Source organism: Heptranchias perlo, chromosome 16 (assembly GCF_035084215.1).
Source record: "Heptranchias perlo isolate sHepPer1 chromosome 16, sHepPer1.hap1, whole genome shotgun sequence".
NCBI classification, from domain to species: domain Eukaryota; kingdom Metazoa; phylum Chordata; class Chondrichthyes; order Hexanchiformes; family Hexanchidae; genus Heptranchias; species Heptranchias perlo.
The window spans coordinates 35,261,895-35,287,428 of NC_090340.1; the positions used below are offsets into that span (position 1 = coordinate 35,261,895).

General features: G+C 41.7%; 1 protein-coding gene across 1 annotated transcript; it reads left to right on the plus strand.

Moving 5' to 3' along the window:
- The first annotated feature begins 1,069 nt into the window (after positions 1-1,069).
- Positions 1,070-25,083, plus strand: dnaja2a (DnaJ heat shock protein family (Hsp40) member A2a). The gene is made up of 9 exons (XM_067997930.1): positions 1,070-1,207; positions 8,321-8,380; positions 10,201-10,424; positions 10,507-10,587; positions 15,822-15,955; positions 17,231-17,427; positions 23,329-23,473; positions 24,269-24,396; positions 24,627-25,083. The coding sequence occupies exons 1-9, from the start codon at positions 1,130-1,132 to the stop codon at positions 24,816-24,818; spliced, it is 1,239 nt and encodes a 412-aa protein (XP_067854031.1). The 5' UTR covers positions 1,070-1,129; the 3' UTR covers positions 24,819-25,083.
- Positions 25,084-25,534: the final 451 nt, after the last annotated feature.

The window sequence follows — 25,534 nt, forward strand, 5'->3', positions numbered from 1 at the left end:
GCTAATTCTGGGCCATTGAACTATCTAACTGTCACGTGGAGATAATTAGTTGGTTTCAAAGTTTAATTGGTGTTTTTTTTGAAAATCAAAGTAACATTAAATGAAGAAAGCACACACTTTCTCTTTTTCTCTTTGCCCCTGTCTCTCTCGCCTCTCTATTTTTCCCTAATACACTTTTTAAAGTTTATAGAATATGAAACAAAAGCTAAAACACGAATGTAATCAAAACACTGCTTTCTTTTTCACACAAACACATAAATGCAGACAAATACACACAGTCTCTCTGTTTTAGAAAAAAACACTCAATATAAATTTTACCCAAGTAAGACTTTTGAACTTTGCCCTCTTGTTTTTCAAAATTATTTGAAGAAAAGCTAATGGACACAAAGTGCTAGGAGCTAAAGAAGACTATCCCATCAATACAGCTCACTGAACAGTATTGATGCATCTTGTAAAATTAGGTAAACTGCACATGTTCAGACTGCATGTTCAGAATTCAACTCACAGCATCACAGCTCTAGACAAATATATCAACTTATCAACCGTTGTGCCTTATGTGTATAAATTATGGTTTGATGGCTTCGAACTTTAATTTGCATAACACCAATAAGATAAAGGGGCACTCAAAGGTGGCATATGTTCAGCGCTTTCCTCGAGCCCCGATTGTTTACACTGATTTTCACTTGTTTTATTCTGGTTTTTAAGTTCTAGCGCATGCTAAGGCAATTCTCAGGAAAGTTTGGCGTAAATCGGTGTTGGTAAGATTGGCATAGTCACTTCTGCGTAAGCGCGATCCAGGAAATTCTGGGCAAAAGGCACAATCCGTGTCAAACATCACACTGTTTGTGTATGATGTCACTGACCCAGCCTATTAAGACAGTGCCTATGTGTGTGTAATATATATTTATATATATGTGTGTGTAATAGCCTCTATGTCTCTGGTTAATGATTTCTGAATCTGTGTTACTATGAGATGGTTCACATTATAAATGAAACTCCCCCTCCCCCCTCCCCAACTGTCACCGTTTGGCGGTGACGTAAACGAGCTATATGTGAGGAAAGGTGTTGGCGTCATTTCCGGAGCCGGTCTACTTGCGGCTGGTGCTCGAGCTTCTTCCTCTCTGTCACGATGGCGTCTGTACCCGACACAAAGCTCTACGATATCCTCGGAGTTGCGCCTGCAGCCACAGAGAACGAGCTCAAGAAGGTCAGTAACGGTACTCCGGGATCGAGAGGACGGGAAGAACGGATTAACACCCGCGGCGCGGTGACCCTAGGGCTTTGGCGGCGGGGGGGGGGAAGGAAAAACAAGTCGAGGCCTAACCGACTAGGCCGCTGCCGAGGCCCTGGGAAAAGCGCCGGGCGATTACGCAGTGGTGCCGGGTGGACAGGGGTTAATTAACCAGAGAATGATCCCGGAATCGGGCCGCTTTCATCTTTTTATTTTTTTTAAATAAGCGGAGCTGGGTCGCCTCCCGCTGTCACGGGGAAAGTCGGCAGTTCGAGGTGAGAGTGCCGGCTCTGCGGTCACCGGCATCCGCTGGGGTTTTTTTTCCCTCTTCCCTTCCTCCCAGCAGGTCGCGTGGTGCGAGCTTGAGAAGCTCCGGGGTCGCTTGTTAATCTGATACCGCGGCACCATTTTGTCCCCGCCGGGCTCGTCAAATTTTGTCGTCGTCGTCGCTGCTGCTGCTTTACGCCGCAGCGGGTGGGTCGTTGCGGGACTCCAGGAGTGAAATGACGGTGACTGCGGAGGCATTTGAAATGCTGCCTATAAATTTAGACTCGTGCTGTAATCTCAAATCGCTGCCAATCTATTCGCGTAGGTCTGAGGCGCTCCTAAACCGAAAGGACTCAGTCAAATCCACGTTACGTTTCTGCAAGGTTTAGACTACAGTCGGAGAATTGTAACCGATCCGTCTGAAGTCGTGTTTTCACTGTGTGAGTGCCATAAACCGTAGCATTGTTGAATGATGTGCAAGTCAAAAGTGTTATACTATGTAGCACAATATATTCTGCTATGGTGGGACTGTGTTTAAGTTAGCTTGTTCTTTTCAAATCCCAAAATCGATCGCTCCAAGTAACGATGAGAGATCGGTCAGCCTTTAGTTGCTGTTGGGTGAGGAAGGTTTACAGATTGCAAGATGGAGCGTGTAAGTTTCTGGCTCCATTTCTCCCCAAATGTGAAATGGCAACCTTTTTTATGCTTTTCACTTTGAAGTGTGGCAGATGCTCTCCATATATTTTGTCCCTTCCTCCTGGAGCTTTTAAAATCATTTACAGTGTATTGTACAGAATTGAGGTATATTTCTAGGTAACTAAAGGGAATTGGACAAGGGTTCCCTTGGTAGCTCACCTGTTTAAATGTGAGTGACCAGAGTTCATACTACTGATGACTTTCTGGTAACCCTGACTGGCTGTGTATTTGTGTAGAAATTGAGGAGCAGATTGGGTTTGTCATGCCCCAATGCCTGTTAGCAATCATATAAACTGCTGACATTTGCTGTCCAGGTTCTAGTAAAGGATGACTTCCTGGACAAGGTATTGGAGCCAGTGGGACTGTTCCCCACCTGTGAATTGGGTGGAAGGGGAGGGGTTGGATGAAAACAGGAGAAAATATAGACATTGTAAATTCAAAATTTGAAGTTGATTTTGTCAGAAACACAGCTAATTATTGTAACTTTTCTTTGTGCCTTTATTTCTCCTATATTTGAGTATTCCAGAGATCTCAGTGCTAGAAAGCGGATCTGAGACTTTAGTCTTGTGAAATTTTTATCTCTGACAGTACAATGTGTAGAGGCTCATTAAATTGAAGTTATTTGGTCTTAGTGATTCCTTTCAGTCCTAAAGCTTCCAATTCCTGATTTGGCCATGTTCTAAAATGCTTCTGTTTCAACTATGTTCAGGTTAAGAATATTTAGAAAAAAATTGCAGTTTTCCTAAGTAAAATACTTTCCTACTTCAGACAATTTATAATGAAAGATAATCTTTTTGTCTTTCCAGACCACGTGCGGCCCATTGCTTCCTAGTTGGATTGTTTGCATCTACCAAGCGATTAGACAGTGGTATTTTTTTAAAGGGGAATGAACAGTTATTGTATACAGTAAAGTTTAACCAACATTTCTATGCATATTTTCTTGTACTTTTTCACATGGGAAATTCGCAATCTCGCTGTATTATTCGAAGCCCTATCTCTCCATCAAACAAACTTCCACCTCAAACATCGTCCGCCTTTGCCCATCTGCTGAAATCCTCGTCCATGTATGTCAGCTGCAGGCTTAACTATTCCAATGCACTCTTGGCCAGCCTCCCATCCTCAACGCTCTAAACGTCAGCTAATCCAAAACTTTGCTGCCTGTATCCTATCCTGCACCAAGTCCTGCTCACCCATTGCTCCTGTCTGTCCTGATCTACATTGGCTGCTGGACCCACAATGCCTCCAATTTAAATTTCTCATCCTTGCGTTTAAATCCCTTTATGGCCTCACTGGCCTCTTGCCCATCCCTGATTTTAATCACCGCACCATTGGGGGCCTTGCCTTCAGCTAGGCCCAAAGCTCTGGAATTCCCTCCATAAACCTCTGCCCCTCTTTCTCCCCCCTTTTTAAGATGCTCCTTAACACCCAGTTCTTTGACCAAGCTTTTGGTCCTAATATCTCCTTATGTGGCTTGGTGTCAAATTTTGTTTGATAATCCTCCTATGAAGGGCCTTGGGACGTTTTAATACATTAAAGGTTCTATATAAATGCAAGTTGTTACTGCTCTGAACTCCTCTAGCCCTACAACCCCCCCCCCCCAGAACACTCTGCTCCTCTACTCTGACCTCTTGTGCATCCTTCCCCCTTTCGTTCCACCATTGGGAGCTGTGCCTTCAGCTGCCCAGGCCCCACGCTCTGGAATTCACATGGCTTTGCGTTACATTTTTATAACGTATCACATATTAGAAATTGTGCTGGTTGCACAAAGATCTCGGGTGGGCTTAGATAGGTTACTGGAGTGGGCATATAGGTGGCAGGTACAATTTGTGGCAATTTGGGGGTCATGTGTTTTGGGAATATAAACTAAATGGAGTATATTGCAAGACATGGAGGAAAAGAGACCCAAGGGTGTAAAGATATATAATTCCTTCAAAGTGGGAGTGCAGGTATGTAGGAACAGGAGTAGGCCATTCAGCCCCTTGAACCTGTTCTGCTGTTCAGTGAGATCATGGCTGATCTGCATCCTAACTCCATCCACATGTCTTCTCTTCCCTTTGTACCCTTGACTAGCAAAAATCTATCAATCTCAGATTTAAAATTATTAATTGAGCTAGCTTCTGCTTTTTGTGAAAGTTCCACATTACTACCACCCTTTATGTGAAGAAGTGATTCCTAACTTCTCCCTGAATGGCCTGGCTCTGATTTTAAGGTTATATCCTCTTGTCCTAGACTCTCCCACTAGCGGAAAAAGTTTCTTTCTATCTACCCTATCAATTCCTTTCAAAATTCTAAAAACCTCAATCAAATCAACTCTTAACCTTCTGTGTTCCAGGGAATACAAGCCTAGTAATCTCTCCTCATAATCGAACCCATGGAGCCCTTGTAACATTCTGTTGAATCGGCACTACACTCCTTCCAAGGCCAATATATTCTTTTTACAGCGCAGTGCCCAGAACTCTACGCAGTACTCCAGATGTGGTCTAACCAGTGCTTTGTATAGCTGTAGCAAAACTTCCTCCCCTTTCTATTCTAGTCCTCTAGTTATAAGAACATAAGAATTTTTTTTATTTGTTTATGGGATGTGGACATTGCTGGCGAGGCTGGCATTTATTGCCCATCCCTAATTTCCCTTGAGAAGGTGGTGGTGAGCCGCCTCCTTAAACTGCTGCAGTCCGTGTGGTGAAGGTTCTCCCACAGTGCTGTTAGGAAGGGAGTTCCAGGATTTTGACCCAGTGACGATGAAGGAACGGCGATATATTTCCAAGTTGGGATGGTGTGTGTCTTGGAGGGGAACGTGCAGGTGGTGGTGTTCCCATGTACCTGCTGCTCTAATAGGAGTAGCCATACAGCCCCTTGAGCCTGCTCTGCCATTCAGTCAGATCATGGCTGATCTCTGACCTCAACTCCACATTCCTGCCTGATTCTCATATCCCTTCATTCTCTTAGTTTCCAATAATCTATCGATCTCAGTCTTGAATATACTCAATGACTGAGCATCCACAGCCCTCTGGGGTAGAGAATTCCAAATATTCACAACCCTCTGTGAAGAAATTCCTCCGTATCTCAGTCCTAAATGTCCAACCCCTTATCCTGAGACTATGTCCCCAAGTTCTAGACTCTCCAGCCAGGGGAAACATCCTCTCAGCATTAGTTATAAAGGCTAACATTCCATTAGCCTTTTTGATGATTTTTTGTACCTGACTACATTTTAGTGATCTTTGTTCAGGTACCCCAAATCTCTGGACCAACAATGTGCTTAGCTTTTCACCATTTTAAAAAAATATTCGGATCTATCTTTTTTTTAGGCCAAAATGGATGACCTCGCGCTTACCTGTGTGGAAATCCATCTGCTATAGTTTTGCCCACTCATTTAATCTATCAATGTCTTTGTAATTTTATGCTCCTGTCTCCACTACTTGCTATGTCACCAATCTTCGTGTCGTCGGCAAACTTAGATATATGGCTCCCTATTGTGTTATCTAAGTCATTAATAAATATAGTGAATAGCTGAGGCCGCAGCACGGATCCTTGTGGGGCACCACTAGTCACTTCCTTCCAATTCGAGTACACACCCTTTATCCCTACTCTGTCTTTCAACTCCTAAGCTGGTCAATAATTTGCCTTCAATTTCATGAGCTTTAACAGTCTCTTATGTGGAACCTTATCGAATGCTTTCTGGGAGTCCATATAAGCCACATTCATAGGCATTCCCCTGTCAACTACTTTAGTTACTTCCTCAAGAAATTCAATTATGTTCGTTAGACATGACTTACCCATTACAAATCCATGTTGGCTCTCATCAGCTCAAATTTCTCTAAGTGCTCAGTCACTCTGTCATTAATTATAGAAGTTGAGGCAGAGACTGTTGTATCTTTTAAGGGGAGAGTAAATGAAAATTTCACAAGGAAAGATACAGATGCAAGAGTACGACATTGAGATTATTTCTGGATTGCTATGGCAAAGACATGAGAGTAAAATTGCCTATTCCTGTGCTGTAACCATCTGTAGTTCCTCTCCATGGATGTTTTAAGGTGGAGCTTATTACTCTTTGAAACTGACAACCCTATAATTAGAGGAAAACTTAGGTTGTAGTTAATTAAATATACATTCAACAAAATATCAGTTGTTAATATATCTTTGTAAAAGCAACAAAGACACCAAGTTGTGTTGCTTGTTATAACAAATCCTTGTCTCATAGCAACGATAGGGAACAAAATTGATTCTTGGAAGCCACCTTTGTGTAAAGTAGTTCTCTGATTAAGCCAATTGATATGAGCACTGTTTTGAGTGTTAAAAATTTCCCTCTTAATCCCATTATCTGTGTGAATGGACAAATAAGTAACTTGATCCCCAGGGCCTAGTTAATGCTATAATGTAAATTTCCACAAGAAGGTACTCTATCAGTTTAGCTTGACTTTGTGTGTGTGTGTGTTCCTAGAAGTGTGTAAATGGAACATGGATAAAACCAAAACTCTGAGGCTTTACATTCCTTCCGAAGTATAGGAGTCCTGCAGAGTTCTTGCCACTAGGCCACATACTGCATTCCCCTTAGACTATTAGGGATTATCTTTTTTGTGTGTTTATAGGCCCCCCTTTTATAAGAAAGGGGGGAGGTAGGGTGTGTTTTATTTAAAACAAATCAAAAACCAAAGTGTCAAAATTTTATTTTGAGGATCCAGGATTCACTCCAGCCCCTGCGGTGCCCACCGGTTGCGGAAAGCCTCAAGCGTATCAGCGGACACCGCGTGCTCCCTCTCCAGGGCCATCCTGGCACTGAGAATGCCACGGAAGTGAGGCAGACAGTCGGTGCGACCGGCCGCGACTAACCTGGACCTGTGGATAAGGGATTATCTTGACGCTATTGGACTGCTGGCTATTGACTTTTTATTTTTTAAAAAATTGTGGCTGCAGTCACAAATGGTAGCTACTTAGCTATCACCAGTAGAACTTGTAGGATATTCATTATGTCTTTGGCTCACTATTATGGCCCTTGTGCTGTTTGTTATGCAATATATTTTTCAGTCAACTATTTCTGCTGTTACTCACTGGGAAGGCAAAATATTTCTGTTTTATGATTTCATCTGCCTTAACTAAACTTGGGATTTTGCAGCATTATAGCTAGGAAGGAATTCAAAAAATGTTTCATATTACTACATTGACACTGAACAGTAGGAATAAAATGCAGATATAATTGCACATATTTCTTTTGTAGGCAGGTGACATTTGATACATTTTTATGTACAGTTGGTTACTCTTTTAAATTGAGGTGGTTGTTACCTTATCAACCACTGTGAAGTGCACACACTAAATGTGGTTCAAGCTCTCATAAATGCACTGCCCAGTATGGAACTAAACACACACCATGATGTTCCCAGATTAAATCCCTGGCCTGTGGTGCATCTCAGCTGGGGCAACAGTAGAGGCATTAAACTTGGACTATCTGCTGTGGTTACCACACCTGATTTCAATTCAGCGATCCTCTCCTGGAAGAAGCACCTGTTTGGATGTTGCTTCCAGGTTGGGGTTGGTCTTGGCCTTGACTGTCATGCCCCCTCGGTCAAATAGCCAGCTGTCATCCATAATACAGTATCCCAGCATGAGCAATGCCTTCAGGAGTGTTGGATAGAAGGGGAAGAGGGACTGCATTGGAGAAGTTTGTAGCATAAAATTCAAAGTTGCTGTAGAATTATGCAAAATATTTAAATTAGTATCTACAGATGAACTTGCTCATGACATTTATGTATATCTTTGTCATCTGTACATATTGCTGTTGAACTATGGAACTCTCGGCCTTAGTCGTGACACATAATGAAGTATTTGATTATTTCAATAATTGGTTGTGTAGTTATACTGTTAGAAATATCTGGTGTCTTTTACATTGAGATTTTATCACAGACTTGTACTTGAAAATCACATTTGTCCACCTGGCCATAATTTTGGCAAATTTCACTGAATATACTATGTACTTAATTAACAAACAATTTCCTCCTCCCTCCTAATTATTATTAGACAGTCAAAACTCTTCAATATGTGGGATTATGATGCTGTCTGAATCAATGTTTTTATAATATATTACTTATGTACTTTACAATTTGTTTGACCTGTAATGTATTAATTTTTCTTAAGGCATACCGCAAGTTGGCTAAGGAATACCATCCAGATAAAAATCCAAATGCTGGAGACAAGGTAAAGATCAACAACCTTTTTTTACATTTTTAAGTTTTTACTTAATTGCACTTGACATTGCTATACTTTAAGAAATTTTGAAATGAAAAATGGATTGCTAGTAAAGCTGGCCTCACTTCTTTCCAAGTTGGCTGCAGTGACAGATGTGATTGTGTCTCTCTATATAGGTATTGCTTAGAAAATGGTAGTCCAGCTCCAGGTGGCTAGGAATATGCAGCTGGATGTTCTTTGCCCACCCAAATTTTAAATGGTAGTACTGCTACTCTATGTGAAATTTTAAAATTGCAGTGATGTCACAGTATTAACAATTTTTTTTCTTGTAAACATTCTCACTTCCCTTCCTTTCATGAAGGCATCGATTCCATGCAGGGGTTTATTTCTACAGGTGCCAGCTGCCCTCCAGTACTTTGCCCAAGGGGCCATCATTAACATGAGCCTTGACAGGTTGGCAGATTATTGGATTGTGGAGGGCATTCCACACTTCGAACAGAAACCCCATGCATTAGTTTTTCCTCTCTAATTTGGTAGCAACTATAGCGTTCCTTTTGCCAGATGTAAAGTCAGCAGGATCATGGATTGAAACTGAGACATATTTAGTATACTAGCTGCACCATTGGGGATTGATACTGAGACATATTTAGTATACTAGCTGCACCATTGGGGATTGATACTGAGACATATTTAGTATACTAGCTGCACCATTGGGGATTGACACTCACAGTTCTACCCCAAAACCCAATTGAGATATACTTCTTTACAAACTGAGTTGTTGACTAGTTGATTCTTAGAAATTAGAATCCATTAATAGATTTTCCGAGAAATGGCTTGGTTACTCCCACCGCCATCGTGTTATTACTCAAAGATGACGATGAGAACTGGATTAACAGTTTGAATGGGTTCTCTTATCAGATGCTTGGTGAGACTATTGGGGGGGGGGGGCTATGCCTTTTATTTCACAGATTGTTCCTCAATGCTCAGAGGTAATTTTCATGGACTGTTAGTCTGTAGGCCAGAGAGTTATTGGTCTACAAATACAGAAGCTCCTACTTCCATAGAAAAGGTAATTGTTAGGAAAAAAAGGGGTTTATAGTCCTACTTTACAGTTCCAAAGTTACTAAACAAAATCATGCCCCTCATATTAGGCCTCAGGGTCACGAATCAGGTATTTATCTTGGAGGTTGCCTGCGGACTGCAAAGACAAGCATTTTTTTAGTGAGAGGTTCAGTGTACAGGGAATCGACTGTCAGTACACACTATTCTCAATCAAATTCCTTATGTTCTGACAAACACTGCTGCTGTTACTGTAACGCCCGGGTATCTATTATGAGATTCTATCCAGCAGGTCTACTGGGAGACATCTTTGGTAGGTGGATAGGGCATTTGTTAAACCATGCTCATTTTGCCAAAAAATTCTATTTTAGTCATGGTGCTGAAATTTTATCTAACACTTCATGTTGTGTCCTGCTGGATCACTTTCACCTGCAGTCTTTGTACATAACAAAACTCAGTGATTTTCAGTCAGGGCAGTTGTTTTTCTTTGGAACAAAACTGTAGGTAATGTGATTACTGTTATTTCCTGGCAGGGCAGGGGTCACACAGGAAAATTGAGGCATATTCTGATGTGAACTTGGATGTTTCATGCATGGAGTTTCCATGTCCAAGGTATTGATTTGGAACATACCATGGTCAACACTATTTTGAATGGCGGTCTTCGCTTTTACTATTGAATGGCTGACCATCAAAAATTATGTTTGAGTATGTTTTAGGATTGATTATTGAGATTGGAGAATACTCGGACTCATTTTTCTTTTTGCCTACAGTTTAAAGAAATAAGCTTTGCATATGAAGTTTTATCAAATCCAGAGAAGCGAGAACTTTATGATCGTTATGGCGAACAAGGCTTGCGAGAAAGTGGTGGTGGTGGAAGTGGAATGGATGATATTTTCTCTCATATTTTTGGTGGGGGTCTCTTTGGATTCATGGGTGGTCAGAGTAGAAACCGCAACAGTAGACGAAGAGGAGAGGATATGGTGCATCCCCTTAAGTAAGTGTTTTCATTTTTTAAAAAAGCTTTTCTTTTGGCCTATCAATTGCCTTGTTAAACTTTTGTTTTCTGAATTCAACAGGGTATCGTTAGAAGACTTGTATAATGCAAAGACAACCAAGTTACAACTAAGCAAAAATGTCCTGTGTAGTTCATGTAATGGGTAAGTGGCACTGAACTAAAACTACACACATTTGTGATGTAGAGCCTTAAAACCATTAAGTACAGAACAGCATGTTGGATTTTTTTCAGTATTTGTGATCTAGAATTCTGCCATCCAGTAAAGTCAGACATGGAAAATGTCTTTCATTTATATAAAGCCATATCAAGTCTCAAATGTCTTAAATTGCTTCACATACAATTAATTACTTTGAAGTATAGCATCTCTGGTGTAGGAAAATGCAGCAACAATTTTCTGCACAATTAGATCCACAAACAGCAATGAGATGAACGACTAGTTTCGGTGGTAGAGGGAGGGATGTTGGCCAAGCTATCAGAAGAGCTTTGTACTCTTCAACTAGTGGTATGCGGACAGGCAGATAGATACTTGGCTTAACCTCAAATTGAAATTTAATGTCAAATCTGATAGTCACATGCCTTAGTGCGGTACTGGCGCATGAGCCTAGATTGTCTTGAGTCTGGGAGTGAAGCTTGAACCATCTGTGCTTGGAGGGTTTTTTTTTTAACCAACTAAGCTATGCTTGTTATATTTTTGGAAAATTTACAAAGATGCTGAACTCATTCATTACGACTTAAAACTTCTTGATACTTTCTAAAGAAAATAGCAAGCGTTTTTTTTTCTCCCGGTATTCTCCGCTCTCCAAGGCAATTGCCTATGCCGAGGTATAGTTCCAGGGTGGCAGCCCTCTGGTACCCAGCACAAGTGGCCATTCATTGTGAGTGAGGTGGTGAGTGTTGGCAGGATAAGTAACCATGGATGGTATTACAGGGGAGCCGGATGCTGAGCTCGTATAGCATCCACAGGTATATAGAATCATAAAATGATACAGCACAGAAGGAGGCCATTCAACCCATCGTGCCTGTGCCACCTCTTTGAAAAAGCTATCCAATTTGTCCCACTCCCCTGTTCTTTCCCCATAGTCCTATAATTTTTTATCCCTTCAAATATTTATCCATTTCCCTTTTGGAAGTTACTATTGAATCTGCTGCCACCACCTTTCAGGCAGTGCATTCCAGATCACAACTCGTGTTTTTTTAAAAAAAAAAATCTCATATTGCCTCTGGTTCTTTTGCCGATCGCTCAAATCTGTGTCCTCTGGTCACTGACCCCTCTGCCACTAGAGACAGAGTGGATGGGGAGAAACTGTCAAAACCGTTCATGATTTTGAACACCTCTATCAAATCTCCGTTCTAAGAAGAACAACCCCAGTTTCTCCAGTCCTTCCACATAATTGAAGTCCTTCATCCCTGGCACCGTTCTAGTAAATCTCTTCTGCACCCTCTCTAAGGCCTTGACATCCCTCCCAAAGAGTGTTGCCAAGAATGGAACACAATACTCCAGCTGAGACCCAACCAGTGTTCCACAAAGGTTTAGCACAACTTCCTTGCTTTTGTACTCCGTCTCTATCAATAAAGCGAAGGATCCCATATGCCGCTTCAATGGTCTCCCCAACCTGTACTGCCACCCTCAAAGATCTGTACACATACACCCCCCAGGTCTCTGTTCCTGTATCCCCTTTAAAATTGTACCATTTAGTTTGTATTGTGCCTCCTCATCCTTCCTACCAAAATGTATCACTTCACACTTCTCTGCGTTAAATGTCATCTGCTCTACATCTGCCCATTTCACCAGTCTGCCTATAGAAAATAGGAGTAAGAGTAGGCAATTTGGCCCTTCGGGCCTGCTGTGCCATTCAAAATGATCATGGCTGATCGTCTAACTCAGTACTCTGTTCCTGCTTTTTCTCCATATCCCTTGATCCCTTTAGCATTAAGAAATATATCTATCTCCTTCTTGAATACATCTAATGACTTGGCCTCCACTGCCTTCTGTGGTAGAGAATTCCACAGGTTCACCACCCTCTGAGTGAAGAAATTTCTCCTCATCTCTTCTAAATGGCATAACCCATATCCTGAGACTGTGACCTCTGGTTCTGGACTCCCCAGCCATTGGGAACATCCTCCCTGCATCTAGTCTGTATAGTCCTGTTAGAATTTTATATGTTTCAATGAGGTCACCTTTCATTCTTCTAAACTTTGGTGAATATAGGCCTAGTCGACCCAATCTCTCCTCATACGTCAGTCCTGCCATCCCAGGAATCAGTCTGGTAAACCTTTGTTGCACTCCCTCCATGGCAAGGACATCCTTCCTCAGATAAGGAGACCAAAACTGCACACAATACTCCAGATGTGGTCTCACCAAGGCCCTGTATAACTGCAGTAAGACATCCCTGCTCCTCTACTCACATCCTCTTGCAATGAAGGTGAACATACCATTCGCCTTCCTCACTGCTTGCTGCACCTAAATGCTCGCTTTCAGCGACTGGTGTATAAGGACACCCAGGTCTCGTTGCACCTCCCCTTTTCCCAATCTATCACCATTCAGATAATCTGCTGTTCTATTTTTACAACCAAAGTGGAAAACCTCACATTTATCCACGTTATACTGCATCTACCATGTTCTTGCCCACTCGCCCAACTTGCCTAAATCACATTGGAGCCTCTTTGCATCTTCCTCACAGCTCACATTCCACCCCAGCTTTGTGTCGTCTGCAAACTTGGAAATGTTCCGTTCCCTCATCCAAATCATTGATATATATTGTGAATAGCTGGGGCCCAAGCACTGATCCCTGCGGTACCCCACTAATCACTGCCTGCCACCTGGAAAAAGACCCGTTTATTCCTCCTTTCTGTTTCCTGTCTGTCAACCAGTTCTCAATCCATGCCAGTATATTCCCCCCCAATCCCATGTGCTTTAATTTTGCACACCAACCTCTTGTGTGGGACCTTATCAAAAGCCTTCTGAAAATCCAAATACACCACATCCACTGGTTCTCCCCTATCTATTCTACTAGTTACATCCTCAAAAAAAACTCCAGTAGATTTGTTAAGCATGATTTCCCTTTCATAAACCCATGCTGACTTTGTCTAATCCTGTTAATGCCCTCCAAGTGCTCTGTTATCAGATCCTTTATAATAGACTCTAGCATTTTCCCCACTAATGTTAGGCTAATTGGTCTGTAATTCCCTGTTTTTTCTCCCTCCTTTTTTAAATAGTGGGGTTACATTTGCTACCCTTCAAGCTGTAGGAAGTCTATAGAATTTTGGAAGATGATCACCAATGCATCCACTATTTCCAGGTCCACTTCCTTTATTACTCTGGGATGTAGATTATCAGGCCCTGGGAATTTGTCAGCCTTTAGCCCCATTAATTTCCCTAGCACTTTTCTACTAATACTGATTTCCTTCAGTTCCTCCCTCTCCTAGACCCTTGGTTCCCTAACATTTCTGGCAGGTTATTTGTGTTCTCCTTTGTGAAGACAGAACCAAAGTATTTGTTAAATTATTCTGCCATTTCTTTGTTCCCCATTATAATTTCCCCCATTTCTGACTGTAAGGGGCCTACATTTGTCTTCACTAATCTTTTTCTCAACATATTTATAGAAGCTTTTAGTCAGTTTTTATATTACCTGCTAGTTTACCCTCATACTCTTTTTTTCCCCCCTCTTAATCAATCTCTTTGTCCTCCTTTGCTGAATTCTGAACTCGCAATCCTCAGGCTTGCCGCTTTTTCTGGCAATTTTATATGTCTCCTCTTTTGGATCTAATACTATCCCTAATTTCTTTTGTAAGCCACGGTTGAGCCACCTTTCCTGTTTTATTTTTGCGCCAGACAGGAATGAATATTTGTTGTAATTCCTGCATATGTTCTTTAAATATTAGCCATTGCCTATCCACCGTCATCCCTTTTAGTAAAGTTCCCCAATCTATCCTCGCCAACTCACACCTACTTTCGTAATTTCCTTTATTTAGATTCAGGACCCTAGTTTCGGATTCAACTACTTCACTCTATCTTAATGAGGCATTCTGTCATGTTATGGTCGCTCTTCCCTAAGGGACCTTACACAAGAAGATTGTTAATTAATCCTTTCTCATTGCACAATACCCAGTCTAGGAGAGTGTGTGTGTATACTGTTTTCTGCCCCTTGGTGTTGCGTAGCTCCACCCATATAGATTCCACTTTGTGATTTTCAGAGCCACTATCCTTCCTCACTATTGCATTGATTTCCTCCTTTACTAACAACACTACCCCACCTCCTTTCCCTTTTTGCCTGTCCTTCCTAAATATTGAATACCCCTGGATGGTCAGTTCCCATCCTTGGTCACCCTGCAGCCATGTCTCCTTAATCGCAACTGTATCATAACCGTTAATATCTATCTGCGCTGTTAATTCATCTACCTTATTGTGAATGCTCCACGCCTTTAGACTTGTCTCTTTAAGATTGCTAGTCATCTTAGTTTTATTTTGCACTATAGTCCTATTTGTTTCTTGCCCTTGTTTTCTCTGCCTTCCACTATTGCTTCTTCCCTTTGTCTTTTGTTTCTATCCTTGTTTGCCCCTGCTCAGGTTCCCAACCCCCTGCCATTCTAGTTTAAACCTTCCCCAACAGCACTCGCAAACACCCCCGCGAAGACATTGGTCCCGGTCCTGCTCGGGTGTAACCCGTCCCGCCTTCCCCAGAACCTGTCCCAATGTCCCTGGAATCTAAATCCCTACACTATCCCTGCAGTCTTCCTGAAATCTATTATCCCCCATTGTTTACTACATTTGAGTTTTGTCATCTGCAAACTTTGAAATCACCTCTGTATACCCAAGTCCAGGTCATTAATATATATCAATGACTTCTCATTAGTCACTGGATTGTGATCAGAGATGGAAATCTTGGCTGTTCTTTTTAAAAAATAGGAATATAGTAGACCACTAAATGTCTGACTCTTATTTTCTTTAGTGATAAATAATAAAATTTTGAAAATGTTTTTTTAATTAGTTTTATATTTTTAAAGAGACTTAAATAGTCGTCCCTTTCATTGTTACTTTTTCTAATCACTTGTTCGTCTGTTCTATTAGCCAAGTATTCATGTTTGCTTGAATCATCTATGTTGCTTTGGCTTTTTTCTGAGATGAATCTTGAATAAATGTAACTATATAGCCTTTGTTGCATAATCTCCATCTCTCATCATTACCTTTAACTGGGAGAAAGAAACTTCTGTATCCAAATGTCTTAATTTGGTTTAACAAACTGATGCTCTAAATAGTGGCAGTGGTTTAAATGTCTTAAGTGCCAGGGCCCTCCTTGATGTCAGCAATTGGTCTTATCATTTATGCTTATATGCAATCATTTGTTGACATACTAAAACATTTATTTTTAAACACAGCCAGGGTGGCAAGGCAGGAGCTGTTCAGAAGTGCACTGCTTGCAGGGGACGAGGTGTAAGGATTATGATTAGACAGTTGGCACCTGGAATGGTTCAGCAGATGCAGTCTGTATGTTCTGATTGTAATGGAGAGGGTGAGTAAATTCTTGGTATTTACATGTAATGCATAATGGTTGGGCTATATGCTGGACTTTTTATGATGAGTAGGATTTGTTCTTTTGGACCTGAAGCCTACACAAGAGTGTTGGGAACAAACCTGGATTTGAAATCAAATGTGCTTGGATTATGTGACTATAGCCTAGGTTACTTTTACTAATTTATATACAATAAATCCCATATTGACTTGGTATTAAGTGGTACTCCAGGGACTGAACAGCAATTTTGTGGCCAAACTGGTATATCTTGTCCCCGACGATTAATGGGAAAAATAAAAGCTGACTGGGAGACTAAACACATATTTCTGGTGTAGCAAAACTAGTCTACTGTGGTCAGAGGTAGAGCCGCTACACCGAGAACCACTTAACTGCATTGTCTTGGTTTTATTATTTTGTCCCTAATGCCAGCAAGCTTAATACCAGCAAACAGGGTGTGAAGTTTCGAACATAAGTCTAACCTCATCATACTGGATGCATGGTAAGGGAGAGGTAGATGGTTATTCTTGAATTTGTGACAAAAAAGGTGGTGTCTTAAAAATGAAACATTATCGGCGCATGTTTAGGTTACAAAATTTTTGTCCATTGTTGAGATTTTAAATTAACACTTGTATTGAACGTTGCATATTCAATACAAGTATTTGAAAGATTTGAAATGGTATCCATTAATTTTGAATGGAGTAATCTTGAATGCATAGACCTGAGAGTAAACCTTCGTGAGACATATATTTATATTTTAACAAACTAATAGTTACATGTTGTAATGCCCCTATTCATATGCAATGTATGTTTCTTCCTGCAAGCAATGCCATAGGAAATCTGCTAGTATATTAAGGAAGAAATTGCACAGTTCCAGCACAGAGCCTCACTAAATGTGAGCACTGTTGCAGATTTAGGCCTACAGCTTTATCGCCCTATCTGACCTACAGTCATCCCTAAAGTGGCTCTATGCCGTGCATAGCACCTTATAATTTCAGTCCTATTGTATTGAGTTCTGTTGCTATGTCTCTTTTTATAAAGAAACATGAACTTTACTAAGTCTTAAACATGAACTGACCAGATTGTAGAACCTGTGCGCACGTGCTTTTACTCACACATTGCATTGCACCCGTTCTCTATGCCTGATCTTTATTAAATCCCTAAAACTATCTGAACAAAGACTGTATAGAGGCACTCTTTTTTTTAAATTTGCACCCTTTGAAAGTTTGCTTGCTTATCCTATATTACCACTTGAACTGTAATTTTTGAATATTTCAGGTGAAGTTATTAATGAAAAGGATCGATGCAAGAAATGTGAGGGAAAGAAGGTGATAAAAGAAGTGAAGATTCTAGAAGTTCACATAGATAAAGGCATGAAGCATGGGCAACGTATTACATTCAGTGGAGAAGCAGACCAGTCCCCTGGTGTGGAACCTGGTGATATTATCCTCGTACTACAAGAGAAGGATCATGAGGTACTTGACTTAACTGCAGGTTGATAAATATGACCCTAACTTTTATAATGTGTTTCTCATCACTCAAAGATTGCTGCTGTGGCTCAGCAGGTGTCAGGTGAACTAACCCACTGTAGGGAGAAAACATATTGGATGAATCTTGATGTCATTTATAGCTCTTGCATTTTTAAACTGGAAATGGAGGGAAGAAGTCTTATTTTTATTAAGCATTCAACAGTAAGTCAAACACAATGTAACTATTTGGAGTACATTACTTGTGAACCTGAAACTATGCATGAGATGTTTGGAGCTCATCTTGTATTATATACTATAGTGGTTCAGAACTCTGCTATGGTTCAGATAAATTAGAGCTTGATGTCAGTGATTGTGTACATGCAAGCTGCTATCAATTGATGTACAGTAAGAAGTGACAGTGACTTGTTTTTAACTGGAGTAAAATGTTATTCCCTTATCCCTTACAAATTCATAAATTATCTATAAAGCAGATTGTATTTAGCTCCATTTTCTTCAGTTAGGTCAAATATCATGGTCATTTTGGAGTTTGGAGCACTGGTTTTATTTTCTTCTTTTCCACTTTACAATCAGCCTCCGCTTCTGTAATCAAAGAATTTGGATGATTTTTGGATTACAAAACTACATGCAACTACATTACAGGACTACATGCATGCTAAACAGTGGAAGCAACATGCTAGAGACAGAGCTAAGCGATTCCACAACCAACAGATCACATCAAAGCTCTGCAGTCTTGCCACATCCAGTCGTGAATGGTGGTGGACAGTTTAAACAACTAATGGGGGGAGGAGGAGGCTCTGTAAACATCCTCATCCTCAATAATGGCCGAGTCCAGCACGTGAGTGCATAAGACGAGGCTGAAGCATTTGCAACCATCTTCAGCCAGAAATGCCGAGTGCATGATCCATCTCTGCCTCCTCCCGCTATCCCCACCATCTCAGAAGCCAGTCTTCAGCCAATTGGATTCACTCCACGTGATATCAAGAAATGGCTGAGTGCACTGGATACAGCAGAGGTTATGGGCCCCGACAACATCCCGACTGTAGTGCTGAAGCCTTGTGCTCCAGAACTTGCCACGCCTCTAGCCAAACTGTTCCAGTACAGCTACAACACTGGCATCTACCCGACAATGTGGAAAATTGCCCAGGTATGTCCTGTCCGCAAAAAGCAGGACAAATCCAATCCGGCCAATTACCGCCCCATCCGTCTACTCTCAATCATCAGCAAAGTGATGGAAGGTGTTGTCGACAGTGCTATCAAGCGGCACTTACTCACCAATAACCTGCTCACCGATGCTCAGTTTGGATTCTGCCAGGACCACTCAGCTCCAGGCCTCATTACAGCCTTGGTCCAAACATGGACAAAAGAGCTGAATTCCAGAGGTGAGGTGAGAGTGACTGCCCTTGACATCAAGGCAGCATTTGACTGAGTGTGGCACCAAGGAGCCCTAGTAAAATTGAAGTCAATGGGAATTGGGGAAAACACTCCAGTGGCTGGAGTTGTAACTAGCACAAAGAAAGATGGTAGTGGTTGTTGGAGGCCAATCATCTCAGCCCCAAGACATTGCTGCAGTAGTTCCTCAGGGCAATGTCCTAGGCCCAACCATCTTCAGCTGCTTCATCAATGACCTTCCCTCCATCATAAGGTCAGAAATGGGGATGTTTGCTGATGATTGCACAGTGTTCAGTTCCATTCGCAACCCCTCAGATAATGAAGCAGTCCGTGCCTGTGTGCAGCAAGACCTGGACAACATCCAGGTTTAGGCTGATAAGTGGCAAGTAACATTTGTGCCAGACAAGTGCCCGGTAATGACCATCTCCAACAAGAGAGATTCTAATCACGATGCCCACATCCCATGAACGAATTTTTTATAAAAAAACTCAAACTGCATTTAAATAGGTGATGTCCCTCTTGGTGCGCCTTTGCATGGTGACAGCCTGGCTTAAGATACCTTGGTGTACTTTTCACACCATAAATCACTACCCTGCACAAAAGGAACTCTGCTTCCCCACCCAACCCGATCGACCAAGCAACCCAAATTGCTCTTGATAAAGATAAACATTCTCATTTGCCCCTTATACTGATTAAAGATGCTGCCCAACAAGGTACCAGCCCACCTATTCCACGACCTGAACAGTCATATTTCTAAGTTCCTCTGGGCAAGCAGAGCTATGAATACACATCTAACACCTCCAGCACCCAATGCAGAGGGAGGACTCAGTCTCCCAAATTCCAGACATTTACTGATTGGCTTACACCCAAGTGATTGTGGTCGCTTCCCTGTCCAAAATAAACTGTAGCTGGGGATTCTGGAAGCCAGAGCCTTTCCTCCAAGGCTGCCTGTACAACCTACTATTTGTGCACCCTCTGAGAACAAGAGAGCCAGTAGCAATCCTTTGTTGCTGCAACACTCTCAGACCAGGATCTTTAGGAAGGCACAGGCTATCAACCCTCTTCCCAATATGACATAATGGAGAGCTCCAAGAAGGACTTGTCTCTGCTGGATACAGAGCCTTGAACGTGGAAGAGATTACCATATTAGGCCAGCCCCTCCATGAGGGCCAGATTATGCCCTTTCACCAGCTGTCGGGAATTTCATCAACATGACCAATACCGCTATCGCCGGATGAAACACCACCTCCAGATGCCTGCAATACTTTGCAGAATTCAGCGTGAGGCAAACCCTTGGAACCTTTCCTCCACTCAAACAGCTGCTAGCAGATTTATCTCCACATTGTGTACTGTTCTTGCTTCTGTGACCAAGAATTGGACAGAAAGCATGGGAATATGACTGACCATTCAGGGGAGGAGAAATAGCAACAATTGTGAAGTCAGAGCTTCATCATGAGCACCTGCAGCAAAAGTTATGGAGGCAAACTCACATTGCAAATACCATGCCCCTCTATACCAGGCAATTGTTGGAGGAGCTGCAGCCAGACGGGCACCTGCCTCCACATATTCTGTTTACGACCCCACATGCAGCCATCCTGGCAGCAATCCAGGAGATCACCAAGACTGTGGTTTGTCTTGCGGTCTGAGGGGACCCAGCTCTGAGCTTCATAGAAAATTTACGGCACAGAAGGAGGCCATTCGGCCCATTGTGTCTGCGCCGGCTGAGGAATAAGTCACCCCGCCTAATCCCGCTTTCCTGCATTTGGTCCATGGCCCTGCAGGTCACGGCTCTTCAGATGCACATCCAGGTACTTTCTAAATGAGTTGAGGGTTTCTGCCTCTACCACCCTCTCAGGCTGTGAGTTCCAGACCCCCACCACCCTCTGGGTGAAAATTTTTTTCCTCATTTCCGCTCTAATCCTTCTACCAATCACTAAATCTATGCTCCTTGGTTATTGACCCCTCCGCTAAGGGAAATAGGTCCTTCCTATCCACTCTATCTAGGCCCCTCATAATCTTGTACACCTCAATCAAATCACCCCTCGGACTCCTCTTCCAAGGAAAACAACCCCAGCCTATCCAATCTGTCGTCATAGCTAAAATTCTCCATTCCTGGCAACATCCTCATAAATCTCCTCTGCACCTTCTCTAGTGCAATTACATCCTTCCTGTAATGTGGTGACCAGAACTCTGTGTAGTACTCAAGCTGTGGCCTAACTAGTGATTTTATACTGTTCCAGCATAACATCCCTGCTTTTATATTCTATGCCTTGGCTAATAAAGCAAAGCATTCCATATGCTTTCTTTAACCACCTTATCTACCTGTCCTGCTACCTTCAGGGACCTGTGGACATGCACTCCAAGGTCCCTCACTTCCTCTACACCTCCCATTTATTGTGTATTCATTTGCCACTTTTCTGCCCATCTGACCAGTCCATTGATATCTTCCTGCAGTCAACAGCTTTCCTCCTCACTATCAACCACACGGCCTATCTTTGTGTCATCCTCAAATTTCTTAATCATGCCCCCTGTGTTTAAGTCCAAATCATTAATGTGTACCACAAAAAACAAAGGACCTAGTACTGAGCCCTGTGGCACCCCACTGGAAACAGCCTTCCAGTTGCAAAAACACCCGTTGACCATTACCCTTTGCTTCCTGCCACTGAGCCAATTTTGGATCCAATTTGCCACCTTCCCTTGGATCCCATGGGCCATTACTTTTTTGACCAATCTGTGGGACCTTGTCAAAAGCCCTGCTAAAATCCAGGTACACTACATCAATTGCGCTACCCTCATCGGTCCTCCTTGTTGTCACCTTGAAAAATTCAATCAAGTTAGTCAGACATGACCTCCCCTTAACAAATCCGTGCTGACTGTCCTTGATTAGTCCGTGCCTTTCTAATGATTCATAGAAAATTTACGGCACAGAAGGAGGCCATTCGGCCCATTGTGTCTGCGCCGGCTGAGGAATGATTTGCCCACCACCGAGATTATGCTGACTGGCCTGTAATTACTTGGTCTATCCTTTGCTTCCTTTTTAAAATAACGGTACAACGTTAGCAGTCCTCCGGCACTACACCTGTATCCAGTGAAGCTTGGAAAATGATTGTTAAAGCTTCCACTATTTCCTCCCTGGCTTTTTTTAGTGGCCTGGGGTACATTTCATCCGGCCCTGGTGATTTATCCACTTTCAAAGCTGTTAATCCCCTTAATACTTCCTCTCTATTTATCCCATCCAATATTTCACATTCCTCCTTGACTTCAATCCCTGCATCATCTCTCTGCTTTGTGAAGACAGATGCAAAGTATTCATCAAGAACCATACCCACATCTTCCGCCTCCACAAGTAGTTTACCTTTTTGGTCTCTAATAGGCCCTACTCTTTCCTTAGTTATCCTCTTGCTCTTTATGTATTTATAAAACATCTTTGGGTTTTCTTTGATTTTGCTGATTGTGCCCATTGGAGAGAAAAGCCCCTGTAGCAAGCAGACCAGTGTGGCTCTCATTACTAGCTGCAAGATGTTGCAAACCCCTCTGGCGGAGTGTAGCCCCACCAAGCCCTTTGCAAATTCAGGGACATCTGCTACTCCGAAGGGGTGATGTTTGGTCTCTGGAACTGAGCAACTAGCAAGCAGTCTGTTCTTGAAAACTGAGTCAATACAAACTACCCTAAAGCACAGCAGCTCACCAATTGATCATGAAGGGCACCGACCTCAAGCAGCACGACCGCTACAATACAAGGCCCCCACCATTCCCGCTCAAAAGAAATCTCCGGGGCCAAACGAGGAATCTTTTCTCTGTCCCCCAAACCGTATTGTGTCCAGTATCAGCCGCCTGCTGAGGCGATACTTGTATGGTGCCTACAGGAGAAAGTCAGGATGCGCAGTGACTTAAACTATGTTTGTGAATGTGCACTCTTACAAAATATGTGACTGTACTTTTTAATTGTACATTGACTTCATAGAATGTGATACTGTAATAGCTTCATAAAATGTATGTCATCACTTTATAGAATGTGAATGTATTTTCTTGGGAACCCAATACAATTTTTTTTAAAACAAAAGGAAGGCAGTCAATGATCTCTGAATGACCGAAGTAAATGGTTAATCAGCTGAACAACTGTGTAAAATGTTTAGTCACAAACTGAGCGCAAACCACAGATTACTAAATAAAGATTTGGATTAAGAGACAAAACTGCTGAAGTAGTGATGCTGCAACTACTGTTAAATAAATGGGCAGCCTAATATTCTGCCCGTTGTAACTAATGGAAACTTGCATTTGGTTTAGATACTTTTTTTTTGTTTTACCTGATTACCTAGAAAAATCGCATGGAGTGCAGTCGGAGTACACTGAGTGTCATAGTGCACCATACTCAAGACAGAGCACTGATGCTTTACCTGTTTAGTTTCTCACATTTTTATGCTCTTTAAAATGGAAGTTAAACTTGGTGCACTGGACCACTCAAGACATTGCATATAACTTTTTATTTATTCCTAGATGTTCCAAAGAGAGGCAAATGACTTGCACATGACCCACAAAATTGGTCTTGTTGAGGCACTCTGTGGCTTTCAGTTCACATTCCAACATTTGGATGGGCGGCAGATTGTTGTGAAGTATCCTCCAGGAAAAGTTATTGAACCAGGTAATGGATGATAATGGTGTGAAAGTTGTCAAATATTTTCTGTTTGCAAATCTATTCAACCAGTATAAATTGTTTAAAATTAGAATGCAGTTTACAGCATTTTCTAGCATATAATTGGGATTAAAAATAGATGATTTGTAAGTGGGATTTTCTTCCTACCTAAAGTTACAACATGGAAACCAGCCATTGGTCCTACCAGCCTGTGTCAGTGTTAACCTTCCACTTGAGTGTTGTACCTCATGCATAGTACCAAACAGCTTTTTAAGAACAAACATAGTTGTGAGGGTTAGCTGATTCTCTGAATTAAATACCCTCCTGTGCACTTACCGTCTAGGGTGGCATGTGAAAAATTACTGGTTCGGTGCCAGTGGTGCTGTATCCTGAGATGAGTCGACATCTTCAGGAAAGAATGGGAGAAAATTAGGTGGTGGGGTGAGGGGGTCTTGATGACTGAACTATGCGAATACTTAAATTGAGTCTAGCTCTGATCCCATCTGCAACTAATGAGCTTTCTTGCCTGTATTCTTGATTCTTGTTAGGCAGGCATCTGGACCCATTTTTTGACTGCATAACCTCCATACAATTGAAAAAGTATTTGCAGTACTGATGGGTCCTTTTGAAGTGCAATTTTTTTAATAAACATTTCACTATTATACTGTTGGTACTGAGTAAAACCACTGCAGTAGATCTCAACATTACAAATATCTGAATTTTAGGAATCGTGCCTTTTAGGTTGTATCTTGCATTTAGTTGACAAAGGGCCAGCCTTATATTTGCATTTTATTTCTTCAATAGGTTGTGTTCGTGTTGTTAAAGGTGAAGGAATGCCACAGTATCGTAATCCATTTGAAAAAGGCGACTTATACATCAAGTTTGATGTTCAGTTCCCTGAGCATAATTGGATTAGCCCTGAAAAAATAGGTGTAAGTGGAAAGTTCCAATCCTTATTTGACTTGTTTGGTGGCTCCATTTTGTCAGTCAAGATATTTTTGGTATCTAGCACTTGAAAAATTGTAGTAATGAAACATCTAATACTCCACTAAACTAGGAGGATTTTAAAAGTTTTATTTTTATCTCCATGTTAAATGTGATATTGGTTTCTAACATGTAACTAAAAATGCATATGCAAAATTGATACGTTTGTCATCTTCAGGAACTAGAAGATCTACTCCCAGCCAGGCCCGAAGTTCCTGACGTGATTGGTGACATTGAGGAGGTTGATCTGCAGGAGTTCGATAACACCCGTGGCTCCGCAGGAGGACACCGACGGGAAGCCTACAATGATAGCTCTGATGATGAAAGTGGCCACCACACTGGCCCTGGTGTACAGTGTGCCCATCAGTAAACTGATAAAACACTTGCAAACCATGTTCAGTTCAGTTTTGGATATTTTCAGGTTTCATCTGGTTTTGCTAAGAGCCAAACTGGACTTTGTCACAACTCAATCCAGAGGAACTGTGATGGACATCTCTTTGCTGTATATGTAACTTTTAATTATATTTACCGAATGTATAATTTAAAGTAAACTAACCATGGCACAGTGTGAGGTGCTCAATTCTTTGAGACCTATGCAGGGGAGCAGCTGGTGATAATTAAACTGGTATCACAAATTTTGTCTGTCCTTGTATCTCTGCTTTTTTAAGAAGTTTCTGTAAATTCTTTGCTTTCTTTCTGCCACCATTTTAAAAATGTTTTCCTGATGTTGTATGGCCCTTATTTGTGTACACTTGATGTATGGGCTGAAATCACATGAGCTGCTAACATAAGTAGAAATAAAGAATTTAGTGGTGTGCACATCTCAACAGCTGCATGCTAACCCCAGTGGAGCTACATCTATAAGTTTTCTAGAGCTTCAAAAAAAGTTACAAGCAAAATAACAGATAATGTGGTTATAAGGTTCTTTTCTAGAATCTTGAGTTCTGTGGTTGTTAAGTAATAAATTCAAATGGCAACAGTGCAACATTTTTTTTACTTTGAACCCGTGCTTGCAAGCAGGCCTGCTTCTGTTTGCATTATCAAGCTTGGGCAAAGTTGTTTTTTTGCTCCCCCATGCCCCCCCCC